The sequence below is a fragment of the Diadema antillarum genome, unplaced genomic scaffold (assembly GCF_040938485.1).
Source record: "Diadema antillarum isolate AM-2024a unplaced genomic scaffold, OU_Dant_1.0 seq00001774_RagTag, whole genome shotgun sequence".
Lineage (NCBI taxonomy): Eukaryota > Metazoa > Echinodermata > Echinoidea > Diadematoida > Diadematidae > Diadema > Diadema antillarum.
In genome coordinates, this window is record NW_027272455.1 from 500,524 (window position 1) to 525,779 (window position 25,256).

Consider the following 25,256-nt stretch of genomic DNA (forward strand, 5'->3'; position numbering starts at 1 on the left):
TCTCGTATTTACATAATTTTTATCATTTGCAACCATAAACTGATGTACAGATACAAAGTTGTGAAGTGATTTATGAGGTGCACCTAGAATATACTTCTAAAATAAGACAAAGATATTTTAGCACACTTTTTGTCAGCTTTCATCTGCTGAAGCCAGGGCCTCATTTCACATTAAGTTGTTGTGACAGAAACTCTTGCTGCAGTGGTAAGTTTCATGGTATCAATAACAAGAATCCTCCATCCTAACAGGCTACAAAAAGGTGATATTCTCGCAAGAGTTGCTATCCTAACTTCTCTTACGAAATGGGACCCAGAAGTGTATCCTACTGTGTCACTACATTGTAGATGAGAATCGTTGCATGATCCCATTAATATGTTAATGGAGCTGACTGCCATTGCTACAATACATTCAAATCTGTTCAGACAGAAGCCCCATTGATCAATGTCACATCCATTACATGTAATCTATGGACAATAATGTAAGTGTGCATTAATGCCGTCAAATCAAGGTCATAGTCACTGGTGTCTATTGTCATTAGTGCAAATAATTGTGTTAAAATTAGATCAGAATTGTTTCACAACACAGAAGTCAAGTTCATCAAAAATTGGTTGACTAATCTAGACAAAGAAAGCAGTAAGAAGAGTGAAGAATCTGTGGAATTAAAAAAAAGAAAGAAAACAAAGAGCCAAAACAAAACCTCACAACAACAAAAAAGCAGTATGGTGATTAGTGCTTCTACATTTAACTATGTCTGATGGATGCACAATTTCTATGACAGGCTGCACCGAAGTTTACTTCCTGTCACTAAGTGAAATGATATCCACTTTATGTCTAAAACTGACTTTGAAATTAGAGAAAATCAAACAGACAGAGCATCGTAGTTACGATAAAAAAGTTGAAAGAAAGGCAGAAAGTTAATATGTAATATTAAAACATGACATTTACTCACAAAAGAGCAATATTAGTCATTGTTAAGCATGCAAAATGGATGCCGTGATGATGGCGTGATCTCACAAAACTTCCATTTACTTGCATTTGAACCTCCACTAAACATTGTTTTTGTGACTATAAGAAAATGCATATTTTGGATCACAAATTTATGCTCTAGTGATGGGTTGAAAGAGCTTAATGTGATCGTACAGGGGCGGATCCAGGAATTCCGTAAAGGGGGGGGGGGCGCAAACAATATTTCTGGTGCTACTTCCGGGTTTCATCTCATTTTTTTCTTTTTATTTCTTTTGTTTTAACAACAAATAAAGAGGGCGTGCGCGCCCAGTGCGCCCCCCTCTGGATCCGCCACTGTTAAAGGTATCTTCAGCTATGTCGGAATGCTTGCATGTTTGACACTCCATATCTGCAAAATGATGTCACGAAGCAATTCTGACATCGCGCACTGCTTCCGACCATCACTCTGCGAAATGTAACAATTTCTAACAAAACAATATTGGAACATCACAAAGCAAGTCTGACATTACTTCCTATGGTCAGTGTAAGATCCCTCCACAACATATCATCCACCACACAATTTCTCGCCCCTTATTTTTGCCCTTCTTTTGGTCAAATTTTTAAATACAAAATATAATACAAATATACTCTGCCTAATGTCGGGTTTCTGGTTAAAACCATAGGCCTCAGTGTCTCCAAAAGTACTATTCACTTCGGAGCTATGCCCCTCAGTGAATAGTTCTATTTTTGGAGTCACCTATGCCCATAGTTTTAACCAGAAACTCTCAAGGCAAAGTACCAGTATATAATTTGAATAATATCCCTGACATCAAATTACTGAGTTTCAGGATTCATCAGTGATAACTTAATACAAGATCATAGTTGTTTAATTATTGAGGAAAAAATGGCTTCAAACCAACTTGGAGATTGGTGAGGTAATTTGCACCAATGATTGCAACTGATGTTGCTGCTTCAGGGAATGTGCATCATCTGCAAAATGTCATAAACTTTCTGAATAAATCTTGAAACCTTTGTCTGTTCTGTTTGACTTAATTTTCCTCATCAGAGTCAATTTGAACATGCAGTAGAGTTTCCCCACCTTTAATTCTAAATTACTTCTATGTGTTATCATGTTGATTAGGAATGCATGAAGGAAAGCAAAATTATTTTGAATTAATTAGAGAAAACAAGACAATAACACATGGCATGGTAAACAGGTTACAAACTGTGAGATCCTACTCAATTCATCATGACTGTACAGTTTTCCATTGTTCACGTATAAAGAACTGCATTTTTTCTGCTATAATTGTGTAAAACATAATGGTATTCTGGGCTGAATAACTTCAAAATAATGATCGGTTAGATGAAATGATGATTAGATGAAATTAGATTTGAAACTTCAGACTGGGCCATAATTGCCTTTGAACAAATAAAAAAGAAACAAAGAGAGAAAAGAATTGTCATGATTTTCTGTACGACTATATAGCAAGTTGTGAGACAATGACAGCATCAACTCACTGAACGTTTTTCAGTGTGTGTGTGTGTGTGTGTGTCGGTGGGGGGGGGGGAGGTCAATGTCACAAGGGGGGTCAATCCCCCCCCCCCCCCAACCACGTACACAAAAGGCTTCCATTTTGGGAAATTGGGCAATTTTCAGCATGTGTGTATGGATGGAAATGAGCTGCTTGGCGAAGGTCTGCACTGTCCACATGCTTTTCTAGTTTTGTGTTACATTTTGATGAAACATCTCTCATTCTGTATATTTCACTTCACCTCAATTAAATCAAAGGTGAACATGTAGTTGGCATAGCACAGTGAAGCATCAATTCAGTTTTGGGCCGAGAACAAAACAAACGTATATGGCAATGTCTCTCTTCTTAATCTGTGTTTCTTGAGCGCACTCGTGACCATATCACCATCAGGACTTTTTATGTTTCCTTCATTCATTTAATCACTGTCTTTGCATGTTCTTCATTATTTTCCTTTCATTCTTCTTCATTCATTCTTGATTTCTATTTTCAAAATGAGGAAGTAAAATTCTAATAGCCCCCTCCACTCCACAAATGAATTTATGATATTATTTCCAAATACCTTATAAATCACAGGTGCAATGATTGATTCTTCATCAAATCCTGTTCTGATGCCCTTCCTCTTCTTAATTGCCCTTTCCGGAGCTCAGTTTCCTTTATTTTTTTTTATTTTTTATTTTTTTGCATTTGTCTTGGCCGCAATTATTTCAGACTTAGGTCAGTCAGAACGTCTAACCTGCTCGTGGAATATTCAGGACAGGACTTTTGATGTGAAGCCTTATACATGGCCGGCAGAACTGTGGGGGCCGTGGGGGCTCGGGCCCCCACACTTTTTGTGCACCATACAAAGAAATACATAAGGTATCATCACTTTGGGCCCCCACACTTTTTTTAACCCGGAAGTACGTAAGTGGCACTAAATAGAAATAGACAGAGATCTTGAAGTGTGAGCGCGGTAAGGTGATGTTTTTCTACTGAAGACCTTTTTTTTTTTTTTTTTTTAAATACTTTTTTGCTTGTCAGCTGAAGAAACCCAGAAATGGGAGGGGAGAGATGAGCTGAGGACTTTTTTTTCCCCGTTGTTTTCTTTTTGTTTTGCTTGTTAGCTCATGAAACCCAGAAGTGGGCACCCACACTTTTGAAAACGCTCCGCCGGCCCTGTTTGGTATTATCTACAGCATCTGTCACGTGGTAAAATCTATCAACTGCTGGAATGAATGTTGAAGGAATCATGGTTCTTTTGAAGAATAAGCGAGACAAAATCTTCCATTGATACAATTTTCATGTGCAGAACACCGACAACCGGACATCTTTTAATATGGAAAAAGATATCTCTTACAATCATGGTTTAACAAGATGGAACATCTAATGGATGAAAACACAGCAGACTAGAGGAAGCGACAGATGCATACACACACATGCACACACACAAACACCTGATCATTAAGGCCTTCACACCCTAACCTTTCCAACAAGTGTGTTTTTCACAGGCTAATGACACACCAAGAGGCTGGGGAGTCCTCAAGAAACAAGAGAACCATATCATATATTCTTCCATCCAAATTTGTGCACCACCATCCAATATGCTCGAACTCACTTCACATGCATTTTCACATGATTCTGTGCCTTGTGCACCATGTGTATATATATATATATATATAGAAAGTGTGCGTCTACCACGTGCCTGTGTGCATTCCTGTAACGGCCCTTTCTGAAGGCACTTATACATGCCTAAAACAGACATATGCACATGCGGGTAACATACGTACACACGCAATCATTGAAACCCATTCCCACAAGCAGAATGAAAGAGGAAAGCTACCAGCATGTCTACAGTGGGAGACTTGAGTGCACCAATTAAAAGTAAAAAATAATTCTGAGAAGGACTCACAATTAATCTTCCACCATATTGGAATTTGCTTGCAATATACAGAAAAAAAAAAATCTACCAAGAAATTTGTCTTGCTGATGTAATTTGCCTGGATAATGAGTTGATTTTGAGTATTATGAGCTCGAAAGAGCAAACAGTTTTGATCGTAGTACATGATTTCTATCTCCATTCAAAAATGGGCAGGTAGATATTACCTGATGATTGATTGTACCCTACCAATCATATTTTCCAACAAGTTGTTTGGGATTCACTCTCACACCAAAGATCAATGGATACTACTACTTCCCAATTTGTAATCAATTATAAAACATTGCATAACAATTATGATCAGATATATGCTCTCAGACTGCAATACTGTTGGGGTACCTTTCTGGCGAATATTTCACAGTTTTCATTGTTACCCAATGGAAAATTGTGCTATCACCACATTATTTCATATATTCATTATGCATGTGCAGCAATTTTGGAGCAAATTGAGTTTCTGAAGGCATCCCGAAACTATGTTTTACCTAAATCAATGTCATCTAGATACTCTATTGTCAAAGTTACAATAGAAACAGAGACGTGATATGTTTGCTTCTCTGTGGGCCACCACACCCATACAGCATTTGCCAGTAGGTGATTATATGGTGTGTCTGGAAATAGGCCACCCGAAGTTCAAAAACTTTGGGGAGATATATGCTGGGAAGATAATGTTACCAATCTTTGATGCTTCTTTGAACAACCCCCATATTTTTCCCCTTCCTATCATATTTTGCAAAGCATGGAATAAAAAAGAAAATCACACACACACAAAAATGATACACATATATATATAAATATATATATATATATATCCTTTTGGGGAAATGACATGGACTCACAAAATGGCAAAAAAATATAAATAAATAAAAAACTACCTACATGTGCATGAGGGCTTTGCAATGATGTCACTGTTGCTTTTTCGACTTGTAAAAATATATGTACATTTCATCCTCCACGTTACTTGTATAATCAGGGCTTGACACTAACTTTTTGGTCTGGTGGCCTATTTGGGCCAAAAAAGATATGTAGTTGCCCAAAACAAAAGCAAGTACAATCCAGTTTGAATCTTAGTTGCCACCGAAAGATGAATTTGGTGGCCCGACACAAATTTTTAGTGGCCCTGGGCCACCAGGACACCACTTATGTTGAGCCTTGCATGTATACATGAATGTATAATTATGTTGATGTGTAGGGTGAAATGCTACATGTATTTAGGCCATACCATGTTGATTGTCAGATGGTGTTAGGATATGTTAGTTGGTAACAATGACTATCACTCATGCTCTCTACATTCTACTGTCTACAACACACAACACACAATGCCGTGATGGGTGAATAGTTTTGGAACAAGATTACTTTCATGGAATATCAGCTATCAGCCTCACCATCTCTATTTGCATCACATTACTGGTATTAGGTCCACAGTTTGTTTGTTTGTTTGTTTTTTTCTTTTCTTTTCTTTTCTTTTTCACTGAGAGAATATAGTTTTCACACACTTAGTAATTGTGGTGTTTAGGTTCAGACAATGTTGAACTTTGCCGATTGAGCTCAATGAAGATTCTCAAATGCATAAAAAAGCTCTCCAGCAAAACAAAAAATTTTGAGAATTACGCTGTCATTATCCCGAAATTTATGAAAAATATCACCATATGCATAAAACATTTAAGAAATGGTATATTCTAACACTGTTCTCCATGGAAAATGCACATTGTTTGTCACTTCTTTCTTTTTTAAAATTTCATTTGATCTTATTTCTTTTTCCAGTTTACCACGACAGCAATATTTGATGACAGTTAAACCAAAATACCCATTACCAGTTTTTAATGATACAGCATCTTTGAATTACATTCGTGCAAGCTATCAAGAGGAAAAACCTATGACCAATTCATGCAAAAACCATCAACGACGACACAATCGCAGTCTAAAATGCCATTCTGTAAGGTATGAGCACCCGATACCTTAAGAAAAATATGTGTGACATATGCTGATACCTGGGACATTTCCATGAAAGTTATTTTGTACCACCGCATGACAGGATGTGCATAAACAACACAACAAAAACACAGCAAAGCTACGTGAGTTACATTCCATGCAGGCAGAGGATGCTTCTACCGTTTTAATTCTGGTCTTACCGAAATCTGATGTCCAAAAGCAGTCACAGCAAAGGGGATACAAATTCATATAAATCACAGTCATGTCTACAATTCATCAAAAGTTACAAAAAGTAAAATTCTATGAACAACCATGAGGAAAAAAAACAACAACAAACAAACAAAAGCACATGCAATATCTGCACCCAACAAATAATGAGAGTGGCCATGCAAGCCACTTCTGTAAATGCTGATATCTTTTTCACGTATAGATATTTTCACAAATGGCAGTACATCAGACATTTTTGTGAGCTGTTAATTTTGAGCTTTGTCATGTTCTCATTATCATAACTGCAAAAAAAATCAACACACACGTTCAGAAAAAAGTGTGACTTCTTAACGAAATCATTTTGTTAACACATTGATTGAAATGAGATGAAATCTTTCAGAAAAACGTACTAATATCACAAGGATTGAGCAGGGGGACCATTAGCAAGTACAGTAGAGTTCAGCTTCAGCGTGCACGTAATACTGAGTGTGCCAGCACCAGACAAGACTTGCCATAGCTAGTATTACTTGAGTGTGGGAAAAATTTTTGTTTTCATTTTTGTCAACATTTTTGCGAGTTGCTCTTTTTGCGATTGAGAGCCTATTAGATCTGCAAAATTTGCAAGGATAAAACCACCACAAAAATTTCAGCATTTACAGTATTTGCTATCTGAAAGTCTATTTTGATTTTTAATACCAAATCAGACCAAGGCATGCATGACTGAGACTTAGGAATTTCAGATATAATGAATGTTGGCCCTTGGTTGTGCTTATAATATCCCATATCATGAATTTGGTCTAGACGCAATGTTCCACCTCGACCTCCAGCATCAATGACCCACCCCCCTCAATCTCTGAATTTCACCTGGCATTTCCCTAACCAAAATGTCTGCTTGTAAATTCATATTATCAATATTGACTGGCTTGATTTCCTTTTGTAATATTTACACTGATCATAAATGTCTTTTCAACAGTACTGTACATGATTTTAGACTCCATGCAAACACATGGAGGGAAAATGGCACCCATTAAAGGTGCTACAAAGATGAATGTTTAAACTCTCAATGCAACTGACGTGTCTCCTTTACAGGACAAAATACAGTGTACACAGTCGAGTGATTACAGATTAATCTGTTGCCTCCAACTTACAGCAACTTCCCACAGATTTGGCTCACAGAACAAGTGAGCAAATAGGTCAAAGCCCAATCCAAATAGTCTTCCCATGATCTCATAATAAAAAAAATATCTAAGAAAATGCCCCGTAAGGTGTGTTTTAAAAACAAAACCTGGAAGCTGTATTCTTCCAATGCGAAAAGCAACATTCAAGCGAAGCAATACTTACAGGCTTCTTTAAACTATAAATGGCAAATACGATATTTATTTCTATCTTTTTATGATAAATTTTGCAAATTAAAATGACAGGTGCCTGCATCATCTATCTGCACTAGAACTCCTAACATTAAAAATTTGAAACTCTGTACACATTCTAGGTACTCTCACAGAAATCAAATTGATGCCTCTTTCAGAAATATACATAATATCTGCCAAATGTTTTCCAAACACAAATTAAACTTCTCCTCGGGCATGTACGCAATTTGACAAAATGACCACATATCATTGCTCAGCTGTTGTGATCAATGACTAATTTCTAAAAATGGTCTTTTTAAAATGTTGAGAAATCTCACTCAAAATTTGACAATTTTACATTCACTGAAATTCTATGCTTGAAGATAATGATCGAACAAATTTGCTACATCTCCATTAGATATTTACAGACACGTATTCAGCACTTGGACCACATTGATAAGTTTTCAAAATGCACCTCTTGGATGAGAATATTGCTTTCATCTGCTTTTAAGATTCACTCGCCCTATTGGGTGAATATTTGTTAATGGTACCCTAACTGAAAAACCCTTTAAATGTGTTACATCAAAGAAACAATTTATAAAACATTTAGACAAACAACACACAGACACACATTTCTTTTCTCAAATTCTTGGTTTTAAACTAATCTCGAGAAGCATTCTACTTGATTCTCCCACAGAACAGTGTGTCTACTTCTAGCCAAGGTGAGAGAAATTTGGGGGCAAGTTCACATGCAGTTGCGTCAATGAGATTGATACGGACCAAGCAGTGGGGATGACAAATATAATGCTTGAAAATGGGAGATGTTTCAAGATGGCAATTTGCAGCTGGGCTGGTTTACTCAAGGATCTTTGAGAACTGTAGTTCCAACTGGCCATATTTAATCAAACATCTGTCAATTTTCTAGGGATGCACAAAAGAATTCCAAGGGGAATATTTGTGCCTTTGGTCCTGGCATTTGATGCCACAGTCTTTCTGAGCAGTCTGAAGATTTATTTTGAACTCTCGCATAACTTTTAATTCTTTCCAAAACTTTCAAAACAAATTCTAGCATTTCATTCAAAACTTCACATTGTAGGTGAAACTTTTTCTTTGTCTCCAAATTTTGTCTTCAAGCTAGAGCAGCGCCGAGCATGATTTCAACATGTAGCAGATTGTTAGATGTCCCATTGTAATGCTTCAAAACCCAAACATGTGTTCGCATGGATTACAAAGAGTTGCAACTCCATATTTAACACCTCCCTGTGTAAACATTACAACAAACCCAACACTAGAAATTTTTGTGATCCAATGAAAAAAAAACCTTTCAAACTTGTGAGTTTTTTGTGATTTTTGTGATTTTTTTTTTTTAGTTTGTGATTTTGTAGAAAGCATTTTTTTTTTTTTCAACAAAGACAACGTATCCACATGAAATTGGTGAGATTTGGAGAGAGGCTAGGCCTCTTTTTTTTTTCATTTACTCATCTATTTATTCACACCAAGCCATGAGCTGTGCATGTGTGTTCTTGAGAGCAATCACATAGCAGAAACTTCTCATACCACCATTAAGTTGCAGAATGCATTAAGTCCATTGCTCTGCAAACCAACTCAACACCAATCAAAGACCAATAAACTCACAGGTTATGACATATTCTCACTTACAGTGCACAGGACTCGGAGTCCCAAAGTACATCATGCATATATGAATGAAACCGGGACAACTGGTGAAAATCCCAAATTTGGGTGGTATTCGATTTTTGTCTAGATTCAAATTGGGCCAACTGGTGACAAACAACAGAATATAGACTCCGGGGCCTGAATTCACGAAGGTGGTACAATCTTGTCCATGGTTTAAACCATGGACAAGATTGTACCGCTTTCGTGAATTTGGGCCTAGGTGTCAAGTGTTATGTTATCACACACTCAATTTAACATGTTGCATACCTTTCTGTTAAAAGAACACATGTGATTTTGCTATGTAAAAGTCCCATTTCCCCTTTAACATCAAACTCAAACAGCCATATCAATCGTAATCAAATCAAACCAACCCTTTGAAAAACATGTCCTCAAGAAATGATTAGCAACACAGGGGGATAGGGCAAGAAGACTTTACAAAAAAAGAAAGACCAAATACAATGTGCAAGGTGGCAAAAGGCATATCACATGACAATAAATGAATAAACTTGGAGAAAAAAAAAAGTACTGCAAGTGGAATCAAGGAAACAATAACAAGAGAAATAGCAAAATCAGGATACATTCACAAACAAATAACATAGGAACGATAAATGGAAGTGCAAGTGCAAGCTATAACTAATGAAGGTTGCATGGAAACTAACAACACCCACGAATAACTGAATATAATCACCTTAACACAACAAAAGCATGCAACATAAATATTTATGAAGCTCAAAAAGAGACTTTGAGAGAAAGAAGATGAAGATGAGACTAAACACAAGAGCACATTGACACACAAACACTCATAAATCCAATATTTTACGCATGATAAATGGATTGTAAAATCATTATCTATGAAAAAAGCAACATATTTTTAGACTGGTGCTGATATACTTCTTGAAAGATGCTTCATCTACTTGTATATAATCAGCCACTTTTACCCACTTTATTTCCTTTCTCTTTCGATACGTGCAGAACCGACACCCTTTGTCATTCCTTATGGGGGCATGACCAACACTGCACTGTGAAACTCATGTAACAACTGGGACCCGCTGACCACAAGGCAGGCATAAACACTATGCTACTATTATGGTAATGAACAATTAGCTTCCAGAAAATGTACTTGGTACAGTAGCTGTTACACTGGTTGTGTGAAATTGCAGGCTGTAAGTCTTCCATGCCAGAGGATTAAGACGAGACAGTATGTATATTACTCTGTCTGTACCTAACCTAGTGAGGAAAGGTATGATTTTAAGTTTACATGACATTAAAAAAACAAACAAACAAAAACAAAAACAAAAAACAAAAAACTCCTATTGAGCTCACTGCACAGAGATTATATTGGTACTTGATCAATGCCAGCAAGTGAATAGAGAAGTAATTTAGAGGATCTTCATGCCACACTATGGACTTCTAATATGGGGGTGGACAAGATAATTTGTTACACATTAACAGATATACACCCCATTACCAGATGGCCAATGAAGTCACAGCAAGACAACAGTGCTGATCATCTTACATTTATAGAATCTAAACAAAAAATGTGTTTATAGTCTGGACAGACAATGCATTGCAAACCAAAACTGATGTTAAGTTGGACTTAATGCAGTAGCTTAGTAGCACTGATGGTGATGTGGGTAAACATGGATGGGAAAGGCACACGCACAAGCAATGGTGACATGGAACATTCAAATTTATTACGTAGCACATTCACTGACAAAAATGGTCAAATGCCAAAAAAAAAAAAACCCAAACAAACAAACAAACAACAAAAACAGACAGACAAACAAAAGGCAAGGACATGCAGGACATGTTCAACTACCATTTGCACGCTTCATCCTGCACTCAAACAAAATGCATCAAACTCCACATGCGTTTGTAGAGATGAAACCTCTGAGGAGCAATTAAAATTTATTGCTGCATTTCCTAAGTGTGTTCAGAAGCTGCACTGGGCATCAATTTCTAAACTTCATAGCTCTACTACATTTTGTATCTTCTACTCTTGGCCATGAGCAAGCATTTACAGCATGTTGGTCTAAGTCTAAACTGAGACACTGACACGAGAAACATCTGCTGTATGAAATGGAAACAGCACATGGTGACATTGTGGAAAGGCATAAATGTTTTTGTTATATCAAAGGTTATATTACCTTTTGGCTCTCAAATGAAACAAATCAGCTTTGAGCTTTAAGGTCCTAACGCCACTAAAAGCTGCACTAATGTCTTTGTATTCAAATGATGTAACGCAGATAAAAAACAATAAAAACATGCTCCACCCTACTCAAAAACACATACATGCAGTGCTTCCATGTTAGGTGGTCTACTCCAGATCTGAGAGAGCATCCCACCGTAAACCTTTGAAATGGCACCAACTGTTTGGCTTGCCTTTGAATGCTAAAAGCTACATGTGCTTCTTCTATCAAAAGGCATAGGAACAATCATTCCAACAGCTACATCTCGTTTCGCAGCTCTACTGCTGGTGACAAGAATGATGTCAATGCTATTTTGTGGATTAGCAACTCTCATCAGTGTGAATAGGGACTGTATCTGTTATTGTTGTAAGACCCGTGCCGCATTGGCGAGAAATTGAGAGGGACCTGATGGCCCATATCCCCTAGGTCAATGAAGTCCTCATGGATGTTACTGGTCCCCTGTGGTGTGTCAGACCCGTTACTCTCATATGTGTAGTGCCAGTTTCTACTGAGTGTCTGATCTGGTCTATAGGAAAGATTGAATGGAAAGTCAACGCACCCTTTCGATGTTGGTGTAGGGAGTATGGGCAAGGGCGGCATGTGGGGTGTCTCCCGGCCCCGCTCAACGCGATTGCTCCCGTGGTCGACGCTGGTGGTCATGGTCGGCATGGCCTCGCTGATGTCATCATCGTCGTCGTCATCGTCGTTGATGCGCTGCTCCACCCTGGAGGCATAATTCTGGACCGCCGTGTCGTCATCCAGGTCAGCATCTTCCAAGTCCTCCTCCACCTCAGCATCCTTATCGCTGTCGATCTTCTGGGGTTCTTGCTGCTGCTGGGCAGGAGCTGGCTGGACTGGCTGGACTGGGATGTCGTCGTCATCGTCGTCATCATCGTCATCTTCCTCCTCTGAACTGCTTAATGTCAGGTCAATGACCACTTCTTTTGATTTCTTACTGGGTGTTGATTGTGAGGATGCTATGAAAGGAAATAAAAAGATATACAAAAGTATATTACACAATGGCAGCAGAAAGAAACATGCCAAACACAAGCTACCACATACATTTCACTTCAACATCTAGTTCTAAACAGAGCCTTTTGATGTTTCAGACATGAAAACCAGAATCAATTATGTTAATTTGAACACAATCTTGCAGTGAAGTATGAGATCATGCAAATGGGCTTCATCTCTAGGCAGTGCATTCAACAATGCATGTGACATTAGCACACACACCTATGTACTTCTGGGACTACTATATACATATTTTTCATGTATCACGGCTTGTACGACCATTTCACGAAAGGTTAAGTGTGCAATCTACAACCACAAGATGGAATGAGAAATACAGGTAGATATTTTTCCTTTTCAAGAAGCAAAATAAGAGATTTTACACCCTGAAGTTGATATAGACTGTATTCTGTTGCAGTACATCCTGTAGGTAATATTTTGGCATGCTGTCAGTTTTAGAAATATCAGGCTACTTGCACAATATGCAAATATAGAGCAATTGCAAGACACATATGATTTATACAGCATGAAATATCAAATGATACAAATCCATGCTGACAAGGACTCCCCCCCCCCCCCCCCCCCCCCCACCCCCCAAGAAAAAGGGAGAAAAAAATCAAATTGGAGATATTTCACTCACAGTGGCCACCCTTTGAAGAGTTTGAGGGTGAGGAGAGGATGTGAGATGGCTTCTCCTGCTTGGGTCCTAGAGGTGTCCAGGAGCCATCTTCTACAAAGATGATCTCATTGCTCTCTGGTGGGTTACGCAAGATCTCCAGAAAGAGTCTGTTGATGAACAAGGGAGATCATTAGTGTCCTTACCTTGAAGCAGGTCTTAAGGATCCATGTCATTTTTACATGTATCTTTTTTTTTTCTTTTGTCTTATCAGTGTCATTATATGGAGTGACAGTAACGACAGTCCTCGGCAAAATGAAGCCTATCCACTGTGATTAACTATACACAATCTGTTTGAATTATCAACCTCAAGAGTGTAACAAGCTTAGTGGGGAAAAATTCTACCTATTCATTTATGTGGTATCTTTCACCCATGGTAGACTCACAAGTGGAGTATACCCTGCTAATCTTGGAGGCCCTGTAACATGGGAACAATTAATTCAGCATACTGGCATACAAAAGTAACAAATCAAGGACTTCCAGTTTCATATGACAATATACATATCATGGTGAAATTGTGTCTTAGCAATGCAAAAGTAAGTCACTGAAAACATAAGTACATTATCATGACTATGTAAGATATATAGCTAAAACTTATTCTCACAACTCACAACCTACTCTTACAAATGGATCTGACCAGGTGACACTGAAAATCTCATAACCAAAATACAAATACAGATGGAATCAAGTGGCCCAACATGGCAACTACTGGACATTCTATGAGTAAATTCTTGAGTATAATACTGTATTACATTTGCCATTGCTAGTCACTGAACTCATGTGATGGCGACCAATTCATTGAGAAAACATGCAACAGACTGAAAATGAGAGTCTACATACCCATCAATCACTAATGAGTCAAACGGAGCTTTCTTGTCACATACAGGACATATCCATGTTGGCTTCCTACAATACAAATGAAAATGTGCAAATAGACAACAGCATGGTAATTTCTTTTCATAAATTAAAGCAAAGTTACCGGTAATCACTAAACTACAAATGTCTTTTGACGGGACAACAAAAGAGTGTTGAAATAATCCAACTCTGTTAAGGGTGGAAAGTTATATGATTATTACTTTCTTACGTTTTTCTTTTTACTTGATCCAGCATGAGAAAATGTGTGTGCCTTAAATTGCACAGACTGTTGATACTTTGCAAATTCACAGGAATGCAACTATTTGAACAGGGGAAAATTGTTTGAAATTTGTGCTGGTGATACAAAGTACTAAATATACATGAATCTCCACCCAGTGCATATTTCTAGGTTTAAGGCAGTTGGTACACATACAATCATGTTTTCAATTGTAACATTGGTGTTTCTTATGTCATTGTTAAGCTCCTTGTATAGTGTAAAATGTGGGCGTTTAAAAAAAAAAAGGGAAGGAAAAATACCGCATCAAACTTGCTATTCCATGACGTAAAAGTGGCAGCATGGTTTCCAACTTGATTCATACTGCTGGCCATGGCTAGCAAAATACAGACACAGAACACAGACACAAAGGTACACACACACATACACGTTTGTTTTTTTTTTGTAATAATCTCTATTTGATTTTTATAATTTTACATAACAAGAGTCATCTTGAATGTATGCCAACAATATGCACACACACACACACACACACACACACACACACACACACACACACATACACACATTTGCAGAGAGAGAGAGAGAAAAAAAAAAGAGAGAGAGAGAACAAAGTGTGGCAGGGAGACAAGTTTTGGCAATCACTTTGTTCCAATATCAACGACAAGTCGCTCACCTTTCATTCATCTGGATGTAGAGTGAAGCATCAAAACACTGGAGATGCGTGCAGGTCACCGGTCGGCACGGCACCGACATCCGCATCTTGCCCAGCGGGCATATGAGGGAGACGCGGAGACTGGTGGTGGCGATCTCACTGTCCGGGTCATGGGACAGTTTTTCCTTGACTGCAAGAGATGAGACGGCATTGCACAATCACTTGTGAACTCCTTGTGACTCAATAAGTGACACTGGATTAAATACTGGCATCCAAGAAATGTTGTATATTTGTCACTTGTGCCCATGTTAATAACTGGGGTCCATTTGATGCATCACGCATTACCCCGGGGTACCACGTTGTGTAGCGCCACCTCACGTCCACTCGAGGACAGCCGCAAAGAAATGCATGCATTGTGTGTGCATGTACATAGTCATTCCCATGCCACTGCATGTTATACTATGCATGCATGGCATGCTGTGCTAGCAATAGCGTGTGCTTCAGTGCAGTGCAGTGCAGTGGCTAGCGCGCGCAAGCTCCAGCACCAAAATAATTTCCACTTTTTGGCAACCCAGGGTACAACCTTTTTATGTCATCATTTCATGAAGTCATCACATAAAAGTCTTTATATAAATCTCAGAATGGTCACAGTCACTCATAAGTAGCCAAGTATGTAGAAAAGTAAAGTCCATTTCATGAAGGCTCTCATAAGTGTGTCTTATGAGCGAAAAGTCTCTCATAAGACTTTCATGAAACGGACCCCTGGTGTTCATCACTTATCTGGATGTCATGAATTCGACAGTTCATGTGAGATCAGTCCATCTCAACTGGGCTTAACTTTAATCAATCATAACTTCTCTGGCATGCAAGATATTGTCAGTTGGAAAACTAAGGAGTGCAGCTCCCAAATCTTTGCAAAGACTAAAGTGCATTCCTGGCTGTCATCTATCTACCTACGATATATGGCAAATTAAATAATTACCTAGTGTATAATAGAGTAAGATATAACCAAGAAGGTTCAAGACATGGAGTCACAACAGTCTTATTCCCTTTGATCCATGTTCGATAACACGACAGGAAGTAAGCATGTGCCAAAATGGAGCTGTCCCATAGATAGGAAGACAATTGATTCATGTCTCACAGCGTAATAACCAGCCACTATCTATGAAAGGTATGTCTTTATGATGGTAATCAATTTTTGCTGTCCCTTCTTGTAAAAGATGAGCGGTTTATACTGGTACAAACATGGCGATGCAATATATAAAATACAATACACAGCTCAGATTTACATTTTTGCACATATTTCTGAATGGGATTTACTTTCATTTTATATGCTGTGTCAGTATGTGAAATTTCTTTTCATTCAATAATAAAACAAGCAAAATAAAGCTGACATTATGTCAGAGTCCGAAATGAATCTTCAAATTGCTCAGAAAGAATGTGGCATCGAACCGCGATCATCAAAGGCACAAATGTACCTGTTGAATTCTTTTGTACATACACAGAAAACTGACAGCTGTTTGAGTAAGAACAGCCAGTTGTAACTCCATCTCTCTAACCTCCTTGATGTAACACTATCAATGTGACTGGATTGAAGTACCATCCTATTGGACGTATCAAATTATTTGTACTCTCCATTCAACTGTAGAGACAACATGGTTCCAGAGTGTTGAGTGTTTCTTGAATTGATCAGTGCACGTTACACAGAAAATGTGAGCATCTGGCACTGCCTCACATTTCCTCTCCACTTACTCAGGGCTCTCGAGTGATCTGGATTGCGTATGTTTCTGCTGCGCAGCCTGTGGAGGAGTATTTCTGAGTTCAGCTGCCTCACCAGGTACACCGACAGGCAGTACGACTGCAAGAGAGAATAGACAGAAAAACATACAAGACCATGCAAAACCAAATAATACCTGAAGATATTACGCTTTGAATGCTGCAGACACACTGCAAGATTTGTAATGTTTCAAATACTATAGAAGTGGAATTAACTGCACTATGAATTTTTTGATGAACTTAGCATATTGTGATTTATCAGTCATGACATTTGAGCGAGCACTCCAAACAGCTCACCACTGCAATGGTGGTAATGAGCTTTGGTGCCACATAAATGGTGAATGGTCCACATCACAAATTTGCATGCTTTTCTTTTCATCAAAGTTTCATGCTGCACAGAATGTGCAAAATATTCCACACCATAAATATTTCTACTTTTACAATATATCACATGACAGGTGCATGAATGTATGGTTGCACAATATTCATAACCAGCAACTCTCAAAAGATGCATAAACTACTTCCCCCTTTCACACCTGCTGACTCTGACAGGTTGAATGGAAGAATAATCATTTTAGTACTCTATCAACAAGCAGCATAATTCTCTATTGATGAGATGTTAGATAACTTAGACCCCATTTACAGTGCGAGGCGAGGCCGCGGCTCGGCCCAGCCCCGCTTCAGTGTAAACGCGCAAAAGACCAACTGCCGAGCCAAAATTGGCCTCGCATTTGGCCTCGCTCTGGAGGTGGTCTCACCGGCCGCGGCCGTGCCCGGCCTTTTCTCAGTGTAAATGCAAACTGGGCCAAATGCGCAGCCAATTTTAGTCTGGCTTCCAAACCCTCTGCCCGTACTATTTCGTTATTCAGGATATTAACCCCCTCAACGTCGAAAACTAGCATAGTTTAAGGTGGTTTTGTCCTGCGAAGGATTTTTCCTTTGGCAAAGGCCTTTGCCCAAACGGCGACTTCGTCGCCACGGAATCCAGTTGGCAAAGGGCCTGAAAACCAGACTATACCAAATTGCCTTTGTTTACAAGCAGAGCGCCACTACGACAAAATATTGAAAGGTTTGAATTAAAAACGCGGCCGAGTCCGGCAGTGTAAATGGACAAAATTGCGGGGCTCGGCCCCACAATTGAGGCTGGGCTCGGCCGTGGCTCGGCCCAGTAAACGGGGTCTTATTCCAAGAAATTAACAGTGCTTTAGAGCATTATAAAATACTGTTTTGCTGTTAACACAAGAATGGTCTGCAAGGGTTTTACAGTGTGTCGCACCTGCTTAAAATTTTTATGTGACATCCAATTTAAAAAAAATGTGTGACATTCCATGCCAAAAATTGATGACATGCTGAGAAATCAAAAAATGAGTTTGAATGCTTCTGAAAACTTCATTTAAGTCTGGCTGCTGATTCTTGTCCTTGGATTACAGTTTATTCGCTTTGGTCAAATTTAAAGATTAAACAAAGACAGCAGCGGAGAGTACCTAGAAGTAAACAGCTGGACCCCAATATCAAAGAACTTTGTGCTCTGTGCACATACATTCATGCACAGTATCAAATGGTTTGTTTTTTCTTGTTTTCCATGACACATGCTAAACTTTCAAATTGCAGACCGCTCTTGAGTGAGAATAACTATCATGATGGAATTAGCTCATGAGTTCTACAAGATTTCACACTGATTACAAAGACCTGCCATACACACACTCCATATCATCTCGGCTCAACAGCATCAGTCTACAGCAGACCTGTTAACAATTGCATACATCGTATACACAATATATTTAGCAAGTCCAATTTATTTGTGAATCGGGACTTCCCAACAATTTCACAAGTGGTACATGTAAATTTGTGATCGTGGAGTGCAGTAATGCTGCAGATCAGAGTTAAAAATATTTTTGTATGTTGTTAAATTCGCGAATAGCACTCAACTCGCAAAATTTGGGAAAATATAAGCCCTGCAAAATATGGCGTACATAGTGTCTAAATCAAGGCAGTTTCAAAGAGCAATAATCAGGGAGATACCTTGGTATTGCATGCATTTCAATGGGCATTACTAAATCAGAGGGACATTTATATTCTCTTTCTACAAAATGCTGAGATATTTACGTTTACAGGGGGAATTCCGCCGGAATTAGGCTGACTTGTCAGCTCTGGTCTGAGGGCCAAATGAATTTTTGTGTTCCATATATAGGCAAGAATAAATAAATAAAGACTGCCTGGAAGTGCACAAAGTCAATCAGTCAATTTTGATGTCTGCTCATCTTCCTCCCAATGTTTCTCTGTACTGTTTATGCCATGCCTTCTCTATGACTGTCACATTCTTGTGAATACAATTGTAAATGATGAAAATGAGGCAATCATTATCAAAATCAAATTTCTTTCCCCCTCTTTGGCCAAAACATTTCTTACTAACACTTCCAAACCCCTAGAAAGACACAATAGACTGTCAGTCATGGACTAGTCACGGTTGCCGTATTTGCAATGCATTGAAATCATACCAACTGTAAAATTCACAACAGCTACAGTGTACTTACAATGATCATGCAAGATAATTTACCAACCTCTACCCTCCCCTTCTGGTGGCCCCTCCCCAATGATCAGTAAAGAAAAAGAAAATCAATTAAATGTTGCATGTCTTTGAGCGAAAGAAAAAAAAAAAACACACCTCTTACACAAGAAAATTGAATAGAATTTACATGTTACTTAAATGCAACCATAATAAACCCACTGAGTTCTGGGGGAATTTGGTGTACAAATCACTGTATTGTCCTCATTTAAAGTTGGCAATACTGACTTAAACTGCATATTATATCCTATAATGAAGAAAGTTCAGATGGAAATGGTTATATTTATTAAATCTGGACAAAACCACACAGAAAAACCCAACTTCAATTTTCTTATAAATTTTGTGAAGGGGGGGGGGGGGGGAGAGGGTGCAGAGAAAAATGGTACATGACTAAAATACTGTAAAACATGATATATTCACGGCACAAAATTGTCATGAATTGGAGCCAATGGCCTTTTTCGTGGCATTCAATGCATGTGTACATGCATAATTAAGACAAGAACTTTCGCTTGCATTTAATTTTGCAAATTTGGCTCTCGCGAAATTTAAATGCACGTGAACATTCCTCATTTTACAGTAGGCTTCAAATAAAAGAATCTATTCTATGATATGAAATAGCAACTAGATGCTAAAAATTGAAATTAAAAGATATGTACAGCAGCAGAAACTCAGGAGTGTGATTCTGAGGACTTGGGTTACAGAGGGTCTTCCCCTGTTGTAACATGCTAATTTCAAACACTCTCATTTCGCCACCTACCCTTCCGATTTCGGGAATCCACTGGACTTCAATGTAGTTTGGCATGGTTGCATTGAGTCGGGTGAGTTGGGTGATGTTGATTGGCCGCCCTGGCCTCTTGACTTCCACACCGGGCTTGTTCTGCGGAAAACATGGCTGCAGTAGGTGGAAGAAGGGCGAAGGATAAAAACAAGCAATTAGCATAGACTACAACAATGTGAGTTCAGTTTCAGCACTCAAAGTAACCCTTCTCACAAATACACGTATCGCCCCATTGAATTCAAGAGCAATGTTGTTGCAGAAAGTATCATCTTTTTGTCATGAAACTGGCGCCGCTTACATAATTTCAATATATGTCTCATAATGGAGAGAGATTAAGAACAGATAAAAGTCATTAAATCCATTGGAAATAAACTTTTTAACATTGGCTAACTTGAGAGAGAGACAAGAACTTTAATCTTATCAAATAGAATGCATTGCAATCTGAGAATCAGTCTTAAAGGACAAGTTCACCTTCTTAATATACATGAGGATTGAGAGAATGTAGCAATATAATAACACATCAGTGAAAGTTTGAGGAAAATCAGACAATCTGTTTAAAAGTTACGATTTTTTTTAAAATTTCAATGCTGTCATTGCTGGATGAGATGACTACTACAGCTTGTGATGTCATCTGCGTAGAATGATATAACAAAATTATAAAGAAAATTCAATATATTTCTACTTTTCTGGCATAATAAAAGAGCACTTGACTTGCCTCTTTCAGAAGGCAGGGGGAATAATATTACCCTTAACACACACCAGTAACAAGTCGAGAGAATAATGTACTTTAAAAACAAAACACAAAACTTTGCGAAATTATGTTTATATTTTCCCTATATTGTTTTACACATGTAACATCATATACCGTAGTAGTCTTCTCATCCAGCAGTGACTGTGCAGAAAATTTCAAAACTTTTGAACAGATTGTCAAATTTTCCTTAAACTTTCACTGATGTGTTCTGCTGATATTGCTGCATTCACTCAATACAGAAGGTGTTTGTCCTTCAAATGTAGCAATCATCAGGAAGTTTTTAAAAATTCTGCAACAAAACAAATGATCATAATTTATATGAACAACAGCAGGCTCAAACAGCAAAGAAGTTCAAAAACTAAAACTGAACAGCAAAGATTGTAAAACCACAAAGATACAACACTTAACCACAGAAATTTAACTTCTGGGATTTGATGAGTCAAGAAAAAAAAAAACCAAACAAACATGGTTTCCTTACACACTTCAATTCTTTTCACTTCATATGTGCTTGATCATGCATTTTTACTAGTACTATGACCTTCAAATATTGTCCATCTACAGTGTGTGCTTTGTGTGATGTGAACTAATTTCATGGTACATGTGGCTCCATATGCTGGATGCAGTACATGCTTTTGCTTGAGAATCAGAGGGATGTGAAAATACGACAATTTTTTTTTTTTTTTTTGGGGGGGGGGAGGGGGAGGGAGAGGACGGAAGCGGCCATGACAGGTAACATCATCGGGTACATTTAAATTTTGAATTTAAAATAATGGAAAATAGGATAATTTGCTCTTCTTTCAAAAGACACGATCAAACTACAGGAAGGCTTTTCCACCATGAAATGCACAGAAAAGTGATTTCCATTCACGGAGAAGAGTTATATATGTTGGGGCTCTATTTAAAAACAGACACCACATGTACTAATGACCAAATTATTCAGCATTTACACAGTTCTCGACTAGTTTTAAAATGACCAGCTATTCCACAGGTTGGTGGACATGAGCTTAAAAATTCAAATTCAATATTTTTCTGTGTTATTTTAGTTTTTAGTCCTGCATACATGATATTTTCAGGAACCAAAAATAAAAAGTTGATTTTCATATGTTTACTTTGGGGAAAAATGGTTGAAAGTTGTGACTTCCATTCTGTACCAAAATACAAGAAAAATAGAGAAAAGTGGAATATGGCATATTACCATTTCATTATTGCAACATCATACCAGTTTATTCATTTCTGAATTTTAAAAGGCTCAAATTACCTAAAATACATAACAGCTTTTCAAGTAAATTTGTAGAACTCGTTCAAAAATAAATATTGTAACCTACTTAGGCGATGTAACGTGAGTAACCAAAAAAACTGACTTTGTTTTCTGAGAGAAAAATTCTTCACATTAAATTGGTGGGATTTGAAATTCTCTTCCTTCAAACAAACTTTGACAAGGTGATACTATCAAAATCACAACAAAATACTAATCTTTATAAAAATGATGAAGAAAAACTGTAACGTGAGTAACCTTGTAACGTGAGTAACCATTTTGTAACGTGAGTAACCAGCAAAAATTATGAATTTAGGTAACATTTACTGTGGGATGGCAAATTTTAAGTCTCATGGTAAGCTTTGAAGTTATTTTTGGTTAATTAAAAGTGAAATGAGAGTACCCCTCTCTGATGTGACTCTTTCCTCATCAAAAATAAACAATAAATAAATGAATATGAGCTTGGTACATGGCATTGTCAATTTTGGAAACGCATGCTCTTTTCTACACTTGGTGTTCCCAGATGTCAAAGTGGGAAAGTACATAGGTAAAATTTACTGAACTTTGTCTCGATCATGTCCAACTTTCAAACAAGCTTCCCCACAATGTTTGTTTTTAAGATGTATACGTAAATATCACGAGAACTTCATCATGGAAATCAGTGCTCTTCACAAAGTGTCATCACCATGTCCCATTCTGCATGAGCTCCCAGAGATCTAGAGATTCTTGTACATAGTGAACCTTGCTACGTAAGTGAGCATGCTGAATGAATGAGTGCAATTTGTGCAAGGATGGTGGAGATTCATAAGAATCATGAACTCTGACAGTGCTGGTACCCAGCAGTACGTTTGGAAAGCTGCGCACAGAAGACAACCGATTAAATGAAAGCTGTTGAGGAGAGCACCACACATGACCTAGTCGATTACAACATACTGTAGTTTGGTGCCTCAGTTCCTCCAACATAACAAGCATCACCAGGCATATGAGGACCAGACATGCAACCAGGCAACCAACAATAATTATCCTAAAGAAGCCCTCATTTAGGTTCATTTCAGCAAAAATTACACCTGTGTTGCTCAAGATAAGATCCAGAGTACCTAATGGAATCAAAGGCAGGTTAGTCTTTTTTTACAGTGGCAGTGTGGCATTCTGGGTCTCAGCACTCCCACGTCAACACATCAGACAATCTTGCCCACAGAAAAGGAAACTGCTGGATGGCTTCTCGTACCAGATCATGTGGAAAAGGATTTCTCTGGTCAGATACATGTAGCCCAGCATCATAATTGAAAAACAGAAACATTGCAGCATCACTGTACACACTGCATAGATAAACTCTAGATTTAGTGGAACTTTTTAGACACATCCCATGGCCAGTGACTAGTGGATAAGATAGGTATATTTGTGAAACATCAAATGTGGGGTAAAGTAAGGATCAGAAAAGCTAATATGTGTGATGCTACTACTTTTGTTGCTGCAGTTAAGGGCATGAAGGGTGTAACAGTGGCAGTCCTGTTACAAGCTGAGATGAAGGCTTGAAATTTTCGTCATATTGGTATCATATACACATTGTATGAAGCCACACAGCCCATTCCAGGAATCACAAGCATAAATCGTACATGTATCTATTTTTTCAAAAGCTGAGGAGATCTCAAAATTCCTGATTTCTGCGGATGCAGCAAGTCAAGTTTAACCAGAGTCAGAGGAGGCACAAGAGAACCCATCCATCTATTAGAGACTGGTATACAGTGGAGTAATGAGAAGAATGTATCCTGGAGAAGTAATTGCTGTTGGCCAAGAGAATAACTACATGTATATATCAAGTATATTGTACACTGTATCTGTAATGGAGCAAGTTGGGATGTATTGGAAATGGCCCAACCCTTGTAATCTTTCATATGAAATAGAAGATGTTTAATGGAAAAAAAAAAACTGTAGATGCACCAGCTATCAATATTGACAATAATTGTGGACACTTTACTTTCAATACAAACACATATCAGCTGGATAGTATAGTCAAAATGCAGGTTAAAGGGAAGGTAAACCCAAAGAACAATGTGGATTGAGTGAAAGCAGCAACATTAGTAGAACACATCAGTGAAAGTTTGAGGAAAATTGGACAATCGATGCAAAAGTTATGAATTTTTAAAGTTTTGGTGTTGGAACCGCTGGATGAGGAGACTACTTGTGGATATGACGTATGAGTGGACAACAATACAAAGAAAATATAAAGGAAATTCAACAAAATTTCACTTTTCTAGAATTATGAAAGAGCAATGGAGCAACCACTTTCAGAAAGCAGGGGGAATAATTGCTACCCTTAACATATGTCAATATCAAGTCGATGGAATTTGTAATTTTCATGAAAAATGGATTTTTGTAGAATTTTCTTTATATTTTCTTGGTATTGTTGTCCACTCATACGTCATAACCTCTAGTAGTCTCCTCATCCAGCGGTTCCAACACCAAAACTTTAAAAATTCATAACTTTTGCATCGATTGTCCGATTTTCTTCAAACTTTCACTGATGTGTTCTACTAATGTTGCTGCCTTCACTCAATCTACAATGCTCTTGGGGTTTATCTTCCCTTTAAATGACATGGACAGTATCAAGAAAGGAGAGCTCAATGTGAACATTTGATTTGGATTTTGAGTCTAGGGTCTATTGTATAGCCAATCTGAAGAGTATTTAATTATGTTTGTCTATTTTTTATACTTTATACTGCTGTTCTTTTTTAATTGATGCTGAGGCAAGAAATTAAATTGAATGCATTTGTTTTCGATTTTTTTTTTCATTTGCAAAGCCCATGCCAGATCTGGATAGTAAATACATAAATAGCATATATACTGTCCAATTTAGTAGAAGAAACAAGAGACCCGCGGGTCTAGCGCTCACCTGAGTATCGCAAGTTCACCTTTCACGCAGTCACTAATCTAAATTATTCACAGCTCTACCAAAATTTGACG

At 37.9% G+C, this 25,256-nt stretch overlaps 1 protein-coding gene across 2 annotated transcripts in view; it reads right to left on the reverse strand.

The window, feature by feature from the left end:
* LOC139712226 (E3 SUMO-protein ligase PIAS2-like) overlaps positions 1–25,256 on the reverse strand; it is a 64,553-nt gene that overhangs the window by 9,982 nt on the left and 29,315 nt on the right. For both annotated transcript variants that reach the window (XM_071624064.1, XM_071624063.1), the window contains exons 5-10: positions 20,266–20,400; positions 16,919–17,024; positions 15,188–15,356; positions 14,262–14,327; positions 13,386–13,531; positions 12,297–12,714 (exon numbers count right to left, since the gene is read on the reverse strand). In XM_071624064.1, coding sequence (XP_071480165.1) covers positions 12,297–12,714; positions 13,386–13,531; positions 14,262–14,327; positions 15,188–15,356; positions 16,919–17,024; positions 20,266–20,400 — 1,040 coding nt within the window. The remainder of the gene's footprint in view (positions 1–12,296; positions 12,715–13,385; positions 13,532–14,261; positions 14,328–15,187; positions 15,357–16,918; positions 17,025–20,265; positions 20,401–25,256) is intronic.